The sequence below is a fragment of the Anas platyrhynchos genome, chromosome 2, assembly GCF_047663525.1.
Source record: "Anas platyrhynchos isolate ZD024472 breed Pekin duck chromosome 2, IASCAAS_PekinDuck_T2T, whole genome shotgun sequence".
NCBI lineage: Eukaryota > Metazoa > Chordata > Aves > Anseriformes > Anatidae > Anas > Anas platyrhynchos.
This window is the reverse complement of record NC_092588.1, coordinates 154,442,108-154,454,700: the sequence shown is the minus strand read 5'-3', so window position 1 is coordinate 154,454,700 and position 12,593 is coordinate 154,442,108. Positions and strand designations below refer to the sequence as shown.

The window sequence follows — 12,593 nt, the reverse complement described above, 5'->3', positions numbered from 1 at the left end:
ATCTCACAAAGTCGTCGGGGACTCGCTAATTGATGCCGGGCAAGCTGCCGAACCCCCTCTCGCTTTATCTATTTATAAAACGGGGATACTTCAGGCCAGGCGAAACTTGTGTAACTGAATTTGTGTAACTTTCCACCCAGCCATGCCAACTTGTCACCAGTTCGCCCTGTTCCTGACTGCTTCTAATTCACGGGACTAAAATAGCGCCCTGCATAAACACCGCGCGGCCACGCAGGCACTGCCATTCCCCCACTTCAGCTTAGGAAATCGCAGCTTCAGGAGATGAAATCGGGAGCTAACTCGGGGAGAGGAGCGCTGCTTGCAGGGCTGGCTCCAGCCCCCAGCGGCTGCTCCAGCACTCACACCTCCCAGCCTCTTCCGCGGTTCAAAAAAAGGCAAAAAAAGGGTTTTCCGAGTGGCTGGGGAGGAGTTTTGGTGCCTCCCCCGCAGCAGCTTGATGTGAGGTAACCCGTGCTTCGTGTTGCGTGTCCTAGTGGGGTTTCCTGAAGAGATGTTTCAACAACCAAGCAACGTAACCGCTTGTGAACTCCTCCAAGGGCGACATCTTCATGGGCTTCGTCACCCCTCTGGCATAGCTTCGTTAACCTTCGTTAACCAGCTCGCTTTCAGAAGTGATTTGTGTGTTTACTTCAAGAGCTTTCATTAATCGTGTATGTCCCCTGCCATGATTGCAAGAGGACTAAAGTGCAGCGCATCTAAAGCTGTCATCGATTAGAAATGTGTGTGAGCGGAGAGCTCTGCCTGCCAAAGGAGAATTTGGGTGAGAAAAAAGCCCTTAGGGCAGTGAGAAGGGCTCGCAGCAAGCTCACAGCCCTGGACTTGAGGTGAGGCCCTGGCCCGGGCTGCCCAGAGGAGCTGTGGCTGCCCCAGCCCTGGCAGTGCCCAAGGCCAGGCTGGATGGGGCTGGGGGCAGCCTGGGCTGCTGGGAGGGGTCCCTGCACATGTCAGGGGTAGGATTAGCTGGGCTTTGAGCCCCCTGCCAACCCAAAGCACTCTGTGATTCTGTATTTACAGATCCAACAGCACCATACAACCATGTAGTCTTCAAAGGAAACTAAGCTTGTTACCCTTCCCTAATCTTCTTTCCTCTGCTGTCTCACCAACCTGCTGCGTTCCCTGCAGCAAATTGCCATTCACCACTGCCTGCATCATCTTCTCCTCGGGCTTTGTTCGCCGTCAGCGCTCGAACAGCCTGAGCTTTGCAGAAGAGCAGCCCTCAGTACCACTGCAGCGAGTTTTTGACGTGCGAGGAGCAAGGTGCTCAGTACGAGAGACGCTTGGTGCTGCCTTCTGAGGGCTTTTTATTTCTTGCTCGAGGAAGTGCAGCATCTTGGTTGTCCGAGTTTAAAAGCAGCACTGAGTTGCTTGCACTCAAGGTTGGTTTATGCTGTTCTGCACCCAGGGGTTGCTGTTCTAGGGTCTGATTCAAACCCAGACAGCTCTCGGGAGCCTTTCGGATCTCAGTAAGTTCCTGGTTAGTGCCCAGTGGCTTTCTTTCCCTGGTGGTATAGCTGCGTACAGTAGCAGGTATATTGATTTAAGAATTAAGTTTATATTAAAATACGAGTTGTCCCAGGCTGACTTCTTTTTTGTGGGGTTATGACCACGTGCAGTTTCTACTGCAAAAGGCAAAATTTGCCAGATTTCGGCATATTTCTGCCCTATTTCATTGCACGTTTCTCTGGCTTAGCCTTCGGGAGGGAAGTGTCACAGGGGCAGCCCCCAGGAATCCAGGAGCTTAGGCAGAGGGAGGAGACGCAGATCACATCAACTGCCCAGAAGTGAGGGCTGAACCCCAACTCATGGCTAGGGTTTGTATTTTATTGCTTCCCAGATATTTCCTGAGAGCAAACGCCCGCTTATCTTAATAGCTGAGGCTCGGATAAAGGCAGCGAGGTGACATTTGAGAAAGCTGCTTCAAAGGCATTCCTTACGGCTGGGTAGCCCGGGCTGCTCGTGCCAGCTTCAGCCCACTGCAAATGAGGGGAATTGATTGGGAAAACACTGAATAAATCAACCGTGTAATGGAATACGATTTCATTCCTTTTAAGCTTTCTGCAGACCTCAGCTGGCAGACAGTAGGGGCGCGATTCCAGCCTGGAGTTTAGGAACTCGGCCTCGTGTTTGCTGTGAAACGCGGTGAGCGCCGCGTGGTTTTGCTGCTTTTGCTCTGAGTGGCATTTCCTTTACCCTCAGAACGAAGCTGAGGTAAGATAACATCCACGAGCCCATCACAACAGCATGCTGATGGCACCCGGACAAGTTTCTAGGAGCATTATCTTTATTTAAAATAACTCCTGATTGTTCTTGTGTTCAGAACAATAGGTCTTGCGAGGCTGCCCATAATAAAGGGTAAAGTGCACGTAATTTTACTCCGGGCTTTTCTGGAAGCCCTTTCAGTTTCTAAGAAAAGCAGGGATGAGATGCACGCGTGGAAAAAGCCAAAGCACTGTTGCAGGAAGCAGATCTTGTGGCTTTCCAGAGAAATAAAGGTCGCAGTGCCTCCAGCCATAGATGTTCGGATAGACAACGCTACAGATTCCAGGCTAGCAGCACTATGGGATGCCTCCAGGAAGAGGGAATGGGACAGAAAGGCACATCTGGAAGAAGCTGGACCCTGATTGGAGGCATTTGGTGTAAACACAGGATTTTAGCCCTGCCGTTTCAGTGCAACCTCCTGCTCTTCAATGCGAACCTTCAATTATTGATGCTTGGTTTCTCCGTTCGTATCCGTGGAAGCCTCTAACCCAGGGGAGCTGGAAGCTCTCGGCGTGGTGTTATTCCCAGGGGTGATTTCCTTTCTCGGTACTGAGAGGTCGGTGACAGTGCTGCTGTGGGGCAGGGGGAAGCTCGGCCCTCTTCTCACGTGGCTGCTGTTGCTGGCAGATCTGCAAAAGGCATCTTTTGTAGCAGCTGATTTCTCAGTTGCAGTTATCTGTCAGTGGCTGAGCTGTGTTTTCAAACCCAAATAACGTTCTGGTGTTACGTAAAATAACCCCTGGAGTTCAGGCTCACCCTCCAAGCCCGTCATCAACCTCAAAAACGGCATCGAAGATCATGATTGCTTTTAAAAATTAAAAATAGAAACAGGGGAAAGGGAGTAAAACTCCGTTGTAGAGACCAGTTGTAGGTCTGTAATTCTGCAAGGCGTAAGCAGTGTTGTTTAGAGCGAGTCGGGAGGAAATACTTTTGGTTTGTGTTTAGTTCCCCTGTCACCTGACTGATTTTATTTGTATTCAAAGGAAAGTCTCCTGAGTGGCCTGGTTGCCAACTCTTTTGTAATGCTTAATTCTGAACAAACATCTCGTATCCTATTGCTGGCCCTGCACCCCGCTGCTGCTGTTTGCAGCTCTGCTTTTCCACATCAGTCGTAACTGGGAAAGCATTGGCATCGCTGTTGTCATATAGAAGAGTGATTTGTGCTTTTGTTGTAAAAGGAAGAATTTTGGGTGAATGCACAGTGCATCTTCGAGTATCCTGCAGCCTGTGGAAAATGCTTCAAGCGAGGGAACCCTGTGCAGGGTGTCTGCAAGGCATCCCCTGTGAGGCTCAGGCATGGTAAGCAGTCAGAACCTGTCCTGCTGAAGCACCGAGCATCTCTGTGATGGAAGATTACCAAGCAAAGCTCGTTCTGCTATCAGGAGATCCCAAACGAGGGACTGAGTGATGCCTCCACCCTGCAGGATGCTGTTGTGACACTCAAATGTTACAAACTCCGGGAGATTTTTATGCGTTGACTTCTTTTGCTCAGAAAACCCTTGCTGTAAATATCAGTAAGACGCTAACGAGGCTCAATAATTTGTTACATACGTACAGAAATGCAAATAAAGGCTGTCAGAGGCAGGTTTGTGCCCCAGCAGGCCTGCCAGGAGAGCGAGGGCGGGCTGAGATGTCCAGTGGGCTGTGATGGAAAGTGGAATTTTCCTCTCCGCCAGCCAGCCCCGAACGCTTTGCTCTCCCCAGTAATTGGATGGTCAGCTGCAGAGTATTCATCCACCAGCACTCCTTGCTAACTGTTGATGATTCTTCATTAGGAAACTCCTCATGCGTGGTCTGCTGCTGGATAGGTGGCTGGGAATAAGCCCTTCAGCTTGCTCGGGATGTGTTCTTAACCAAATCTCGTTTGTTTGCTTTTCAGACTTCGGCGTCAGCGCGTTTTTGGCCACTGGTGGCGACATTACCAGAAATAAAGTCAGGAAAACCTTTGTGGGCACACCTTGCTGGATGGCACCAGAAGTGATGGAACAGGTGAAGCGTTTTTCCTAGCATCCTTTTAGCCCATCTGCACGTGGAATTCCCTGTTGTTCACAACAGCCATGCTTACTTCAACTTAAAATGCTAATTTTGCATCCTTTAAGGCTTTCTTAAAACCACAGAATTGTCTTTAGGTTTTGGTACTGCTGCTAGGCTTGTACTGTGCATTATTTAGGGTTCGGTAGCTTCTGGCCGTGTTGCTTCTCTTGAGGGTTGTCCCCAGGTAAGTCTGAGGCAGCTGAGCAGTTGCATAAAGATGATTAACCTGCCCCTCCCTCATGCCTGAGAGTGAGGTGGAATATAAATAGCTTCACACACGTTAAATACACACATAGCCAGTCAGGTAATGTGCTCTTCTGCATGGGCAAATCTGAAAATTTGAGGTAGCAAATGGAAAATTATCCGAGGGGGGAGTTCTCACAGCAAAGTTACGCACGGTTGACTTCGAGCTTTTCAGTTTCTCTTGGCTTACGAGAGCCCAGCCTGTAAATATTGAGGAATGCTCGCCTCTCCCCCTTCCTCTTCTGCTTTTTTGGCTGCCTCATAGATGTCATGCTTCCTGTTGGGTGGAGGTATGTCACTTTTTGTCCTCTCCTACTCGTAGACTAAACGACAGGGCTCAGCTTTGTCTGCACGGCTTCTGACGAAGGCCACCTGAAAACCTTGTTGAACGTAAAGCTCTGCTGCCCATTGCTGAGCAAAATCAACATGCTACATCCCAGCAAGGCCTTTTGTAGAGCTTTTTATTGCACTGCTGTTCGGTGCCATAAACATTCTGAGAAATATTCCTCATCACCTAAAAAAGCTTGACAGAGAGCTCAGGGTTTCAGTTTTGGCATGTGCACCGAGCGAAAATACAGCCATCTAAATGTTTTTCCAAAATATTTTTGTTACAAAGATTCCTGGAAGGGAAAAAAAAAAGGAAAAAACATTGTTTTATTAAAATAAACCTGGCTTGTAACTTTTTTCCTATTACTTGCAATAAAATACTTCAGAAAAATTGAATGAGACCCCCATGTATCTAGAGTGAAATGTAGCTAAAACAGTGGGAGAGTTTTAATACATTTTTTTCCTACACCTAAAACTTCCTCAGGAATTTAATTAATTTTGGAGGGGTTTAAATATACTATTTATGAAGGGCTTTTTCACTGCTTGGCCTTTTCAGTGACTCCCCATTGCAGCTTTGCAGGGCCGATGTGTTAAAGCACTCCTGCTACCTCCTCGAGTCTAACACCCCAGGGCACGAGGCACGTTCCCCAAGTCAGGAGTTGTCTTTGAGAACTCGCTTCTGAACCACTCTGCCATCACATACTTCTGGATTTTCTTATTGAATTTTAAGAGGGGGAGGAAAAAGTAAAAAAAAAATAGCACATTTAATGTGTCTAGAACTGGATCGGAGTTGCCCCTGCTTTTCTTTCTTTTGTGTCAGTGCAGCCTCCGGTGCTTAGGGGTGGCTGCAATCAGCAAAGGACTGGGGGGAAAGAAGAAACTGAGAAAAGGGGTGTATTTGACAGGGCAGATGTTTTCCAAGGAGGCAGTTTTGTGACTTCTGTGAGGGTGCACATCAAACTCGTGAACAGTAGGTGATAAGGAGGCGTTTTGGATGCTGCTGTCAAATCCTTGTGCCCGTTTATATCATCCTGCTGCCTTCCAGCAGGTGTCACTCTGAGCCATTATATCCAACCAGGGGAAAAGAAAGGGGTAGCTGTGGGTTAGCCTCTGGTCCGTAGATATTCTTGATTCCATCTGTTTTATTTCACCCTCATTAAGGAGCTTTAGTACATTATTACCTGATGGCCTGGTGTTGTCTTTTAATGTTCACTTGGTGGATTTATGGCCAAAAAAAAAGTCGATGAGATAAAACAGATGATAAACTAACCTCGGGATGGTGACTAATACATATCGGGTAGATGTTAAGGTGAACTACCAGAGGCAGATTGGAATTTCCTAGATTTCATTTGGAAGCGGGATTCCACGATACAATGAAAAATGTTAAAATGGGGAGTTGTATAGTGCAGGAATCTGAGATCAGCTGAAAGATAAAGACAAGAAATGTGCCAAAAGTCGTTCTTTAAACCTAAAAATGGTGAAAGGAAACGTCACTTTATAAAACTTATGGCATATTTCCTCATCTACTGTGTTCTTATAAATAATACGAGATCCCTATAGATTTGTTTAGTTTAATTATTTGAAATCCATCCATAACAATGGCTTCTATAAACTCTTCTTGAGAAAGTCTTCCGAGCTCTGAAGGCTCGTGAAAACGATGCCTGCAGAGTCGAAGAACTGAGTACAAGATACAAACTGCTGTTGCTATAACAAACGTTAATTCAGTTATCAAATCACATGAAAAATAGCGGAGGAGGGGATTTTTTTTTGTTTTGTTGGTCTCCAAGTTCCAGATCATCTCAGAGGCAGTTTGGGGAATATTCCTGGCTTTGTCACAATGGGCGTCTTTTTAAAGCTCGTTAGTGGGGCTGAATACAGTAAGCCTATTAGCCTTGCTCTGATTCATTATTCATTTTTCCGTGGTCTAACAAGAAGAAACACAAACCACGCTAAGCAGCCAAAACACTTTGATTTTTGTAGCTCTTCTTGGAGTTAGTACACGATGTCTCTCCCCTGCAGTGGAGAAAGCAAGTGCCAAAATATTACCTAATGATAATGAGGAAGTAACCGCTTTGGCGTATGAAATATTTTTTCCTGTGCGTGAGGGGAAGTAAATGCTATAAATTTTCCTGAACAAGCCTGTGTTTAATGTCAAGTGCAGAAGCTCCTCTTAATTAGGGGAGGGAAACACGAGGCTGCGGACAGGAACGAGGGGCTTTTTACTGTGCTGCCAGGCACTTCCCAGCCCTGAAGTTTCGGGGTTGAGCGTGTCTGCAGTCAGATTGATTAAGCGGTTGGCTACAAGTGTAGTGAGGCACGTGTCCCGAGGGCATAACAGTCCCTCTATTAACTCTGAGAGTTTCATTGTGCTGTTTAATGACTTTGTGTTTTTGTGTAGAAGGCAGAGCCTGGGTTAACCCAGTGCCCCTTTATGCTCTGCACAGGAGAAGCCTGTGATGGAGCAGCCCGGGTTGCACAGCCCAAGACCGTAGTTTCCATCAGACCGTGGCTTCTTAAGCCCTCAAAGAGGTGTTAGAGCATTAGGAGCTGTGGGAGAGTAGGAAGAAAGTATTTTTTTCCATCTGGTTACACTATAGTAGTGGTGTTTCCAAATTCCTGATGAGAAATGAGGGGAGAGTAAGGAAATGCTGAAAGGATAATTAAAACCCTAAAGAAGTAGATGGTGGTGTACGACACCAGGAGGCGCAGGTGCTAACGTTCTCCAATATCTTTCAGGTCAGAGGTTACGATTTCAAGGCAGACATCTGGAGCTTTGGGATCACTGCTATCGAACTGGCTACAGGGGCAGCTCCTTACCATAAATACCCTCCGATGAAGGTGAGCAGGTCTTCGAATACTCATGCTGGACAAAGGATCTGTGTGTCCCAGGGGCATTCCAAAGAATTTGGCCAGACTGCTTTGTTGAAGAGCTTGTCCTCTCTCCTTACGTTTCTGGATCATGATGTTCTTAGATATGTTTGAAGTCACCTTTTAAAAATACACTTCTTAATCAATGTTGTCTGAAACTGTGCACAGCTCTTACTTAGATCCCGAGACTTGCCAGGGTCACCATTCCTGAGGAAAGTGCTGTGTGGCTCAATCCTGGAGCCTCTCCGTAGGCAGCAGATGTTACCACTGTAAATAATGATTCGGAAAATATTATCTGGCATCCACTGACACTGGGATGGGAAACTATTCCTTTTGCATTGATGATTCTTCTGGAAACCTCTCAGAAATGCTGTTACTAGTTTTCCCAAAAGAATTTCTTGCATTAACACCAACACAGTCCTGTTAATCACTCAACAGGGTCAGGTGTTTCTGGAAAGTACCACATCAGGAGGAAATGGGAAGGAATTGGTGCTATTAATATTTTATTGAAGTTGAAGTGGAGGAAACTTTGTTACTTAAACGCTGCCACTTCAAAAATCTTTTTTAATATCTTGCACTTTGGGTTGTCTTAGTTTGCATAAGTTTCCCCGCTTTCCTGATAATTGAAACAGGAACTGCTTCTAGCTTGTTCTTCTTTCAAAGAGTTTGTATGTTAAAAGTTAGCAGAGTTGACCTCATTAGTTGAGGTTTGGAGCATCCTGCCCGTCTTCTGAGCTTTGAGATCTTCCTTAGGCCCTCTGCGAGATCTGATGGCGGCCCTGTCATGACCACAAAACATTGGGCCCCTTTTCTGCATTTCCCACCCTCTTGAAGGCCACTTTGCTTGTACCACTATTGCTAAATACCACAATTTCAGGCATATCATGTAGCAAGTTTTCCTTTTCCAAGTCCTTTTATTGCTGGAATCCTATGCGAGGCAGGTGTCATCTCTTTAGGACTTGGGTGCATCTCCTCCCACCTCTTAATTACAATAGCGTTTGGGAGTCCAGTAGGTCCTAACTCATTAGAGGAGGGGCCTCCACGTATTTCTTCAAATGCCAGAGCTTTGCAGTGGTTTAACTCTTGGGGAACAGTATTCACTGCAAATTTGGATGAGCTCTGTGCTGAGACTGTTGAGTGGCTGAGTGGTTTGGAAATGCCACTGAAGTTCATACCGTGCCAGTGATTGTGGCAGAACAGTGAGGAGTTCAGGGAAATGTTGTGCTGATTTAGCTGTTGCTGTTTTCACTGGTATTTTCATCTGCTTGCTGGTTATTAGTAGCATTCTGCAGTAGCTTCTGCAAGCCGTGCTTCTGTTTATTGATTTCAGTGCACGGGCTGTGGCTTCGAATACAAAGATCACCCATTTAGCATCACGTTGTCATGCGGTAGGTTATTAATTCCCAGTTACTAAGTGTGGGTTCCAGTTACTCAGCCTGTGAGAGGGCCTTTTTGTGTTATGTACCGAGTGTGATGGTATTTCACTGCAGGTTAATTTGGCTGTGCAGCAAAATGACCCGTGCATTAAGTGACATTCCAAGGAGAGGGGGAAGAAAACCTGAATTCTTTGCAGACTGTATAATTGCAGCTAGATTGATGGGCTGCTGCTGCCCTAAGCAATAGAGCTGTTGAAAGCTTTTTTAAAGGTGCTTTTTGCTGCTTCCTTCTCTAAAAATAGATATTCATCTGTAGGTAGGTGGCAAGCGAAAATGGAAATGAGCAATTTTTGTCTTTTCCTTTGGAATATCTGAGTGAGGTGAAGGAGATAAGTACCCATCAAGCCAAATTGATTGTGTGAGACATGTCTTCACCTGTTGTTGTGGTGGTACATGGAAGTGAGCGCTCGTTGTTTCATGTTGCCCTTCTGCTTTTACAGAAATTTAACAGCATTTTTACACTAACTTCATTTCTGAATGCAAGACATCTGCAGGGGAGCCTAAACAGCCTTTGAATCAAACATCTTGCACGACCGCTCAGCTGAAATGAGGAAGGCTGCTGAAAGTTTTGCAGTCCTTATGCCTCTCACAGCGCCAAACCTGCCTGAAAGCTCATCCTGACCTTTGGTTTGGCCTGCAGACTGCTCTGTGGGCTAGGAGATGCAATAGGAGGCAGTAGCCTGGGCTGTTGGGTATAAATTAGCCTGGCTTCTTGAGGAAAGGAGGTGGAGGCAACTCTCTGTGTTGGATGAGTTTTGAAACTCTCAGCTGACAGAATTTTCTGAGGTGTAAAGGTTTGAAAATAATTGTTTCCTTGGTGGCTATAGGAAAAAAAGGGAAAAGGAGAGACCCTGTAGTTTTCCTGAGGGAAAGGTAGTGAGGTGAATTTGTGCTGTCTGGCAACTAGGAAGAGACAGCTGAAACTCTTAAGAAAAAAAGTTGTTCAGGCTTCCTGCGAGAGCTGCTGCAGTGAAACAGACCTTGTTGGCTCAGATGCGTGTTGAAAATGCTGTGTTCCAAAGCTCTGTACCTAACGAAAGCCAAGAAAAATCTCACTGCCAATAGACGTGATTCTTCCAGGTGTTAATGTTGACGCTACAAAACGATCCTCCGTCTTTGGAAACGGGCGTGCAAGACAAAGAGATGCTGAAGAAGTATGGGAAATCCTTTAGGAAGATGATCTCTTCATGCCTACAAAAAGACCCGGAGAAAAGGTGAGAACTGGTAACGCCAAAGTCAACTGAAGGAAAACAAAATGTCAAAACTCCTCTCCAACCTTGTGGTCATGGTGAACACAGCAATTCTGCTGTGTAGCAGCAAATTCTTCTGGCTGTCCTTATTTTTAAGGATAAATGTCTGTCGCCGTGCCTGGCCAGGGCATGCAGCTGTCATTTGGGTTAACGAGGGCATCCCAGGCCCCTGTTGCATGAGACCATTCTCCCCCTTGCTGCCTCCAACAGGTGACTGCAGTTCATGGTTTGTTTCTGGTCAAAGCTGCTTGGTGTTTGTAGATCAGCAATTAGGTGTTGGGCAGCATGGGTTTATTTGCAAAGCTTTGTAAACAAACTTTTTAAAAATTGCCAGCGTAAAGAAGGCTTTCTGCGTCGTTCTGACTTGATTAATTATGTTGTATTTGTTTTGGGGGGAACAAATTAAGGAAAAAACACTGGCAAATTTTACCCAACGTGTTTTCGTCAATACAGATTGCTCAAGTGACCTGACGACACTTCCAGTCTTCCTTCTAACAGTAGCTTGACACCGCGTGGTGTTAGAAATACCACCGAGGGGGTGGTGTGCATGCTGTGGTTCCCAGGATAGCTTTATTTTGTTGTGCAGTGGCAGCATCTGAAGCTGGGTGAAGGTCCAGCTGCCTACGGCACTGTTTAAAACTCACAGCTCATTGCACAGGAGAGCCTCAGCGAAGCTGGTTAAAGGCGTGTTTGTCCTGCATTAGGAATATCATTCCTTCAAATGTAAGATTAAAAAAAACCAAAACAAAACACAAAGAACCATTGCCACAGATTGATTTTTACATTTATACCACTTAATTTTCTTTTGTCCTCAGTAAGCAAACTGGTTCTGGAAAGGGAAAAGTCCCTTCCTAAATTACAAATAATGAAGATGTTTTGCAGTTCCCTCCTGTGACAGATCCTGGAACAAAAGCTTCTTACAGGTCGTGAGATGGGCTCTCTCTCTTCTAACCAGCTTTATGTCTGAAAGGCTTAATGAATCCAGTGGAGTGCATGATAAACGCTGATAGCATTTTTTTTTTTCACCCCAGCTTGTTATTTTTCTTCCTCATTTTTAAAGCATGTCCTGCCCCTGCAGGTTAGAATGTGCGCTGATCAAAATTAACCATAATCACCTGGAATGGTGACATCCCCCTTCTCTCAAACACCACCAACAGCTGCTGTCATCGTCTTTACTATGGGAGCAGGAGGTTGCCTGTGAAGAGCAGCTTGCAGAATCAGATACGCTCAAGCAGCTGTGCAGCTGAGTCTTTAGAAAACTCCTGAATTGACCAAGAGATGGCTTTTATTTCTCAGTATTGGTCCTAAAGTGTAATGTAAAAGGGAAAATAATTTAGACTTGACGTTAGACAAAGGTTCTTTGTCCCACTTGCATTTAATAGAACTAATTGCACATATACAATCAGGTGTGTCTGCAATAGCTCAGCCACTTGCACATGGCAAGTCCTGCCTCCTGCTCTAGGTGAGGATCCTTTGTCTCAATTGGCAGCAAATTTCTCCTGTGGTCGTGTCAGCCAGGCTCTGAGAGCCAAGTTCAGCATCAAAATGGGGCCGTTCTCTGCCCAGTTAACTCACAGCAGGCTTTGATCAGAATGCACTGATGCTTAAAGGACTGGTGGTGTAAAATTTACTTTGAGTGACTTTTAGGGCACTTATACAGGAGAAGCTGATGCCCTTAGGAGCTGTCATGTTACAGCTGCAACAAGCTGGAAAACTCTTGCGCTGAAAGGGAACATTTATAACGTTTTTTTTCTCTACCTGTTTTTATCCACAGACCGACAGCAGCAGAACTTTTAAGACACAAATTTTTCACGAAAGCAAAGGTAAGAAAACACTTCCTAAACCGATCTGTGCAGAGGGAGGAGAGAGGAGTTACCAGATGCATGCTAGGTATGGGGAGAGCTTTACTGGTGTGGGGGCCAGCATAGCTGGCTGAGCTGAATGGGGCATTGTGAACGGACAGAATGAAACCTCTCTTCTCTACCTCCTTGCGTATGCCACCATCAGGAGAAATTATTTAGAAATTCTCGAGTGTTTAAATGGCTTTTCAGTGGGTTTGGGCTTTTTTTCTCCTCTTGTGCCGGTGCCATTCTGGCTGCATGGCCAGCCATAAAGGTCTCCGTGGCAGTAGCTATAGCTTGTGCTTTAGTGAGCT

The 12,593-nt window shown here is 45.9% G+C and overlaps 1 protein-coding gene across 1 annotated transcript in view; it reads left to right on the top strand.

Moving 5' to 3' along the window:
- OXSR1 (oxidative stress responsive kinase 1) overlaps window positions 1-12,593 on the top strand; it is a 70,007-nt gene that overhangs the window by 41,213 nt on the left and 16,201 nt on the right. The window contains exons 6-9 of the mRNA XM_072033866.1: window positions 4,160-4,269; window positions 7,621-7,722; window positions 10,269-10,402; window positions 12,213-12,261. Of these exons, the coding sequence (XP_071889967.1) occupies window positions 4,160-4,269; window positions 7,621-7,722; window positions 10,269-10,402; window positions 12,213-12,261 (395 nt within the window). The remainder of the gene's footprint in view (window positions 1-4,159; window positions 4,270-7,620; window positions 7,723-10,268; window positions 10,403-12,212; window positions 12,262-12,593) is intronic.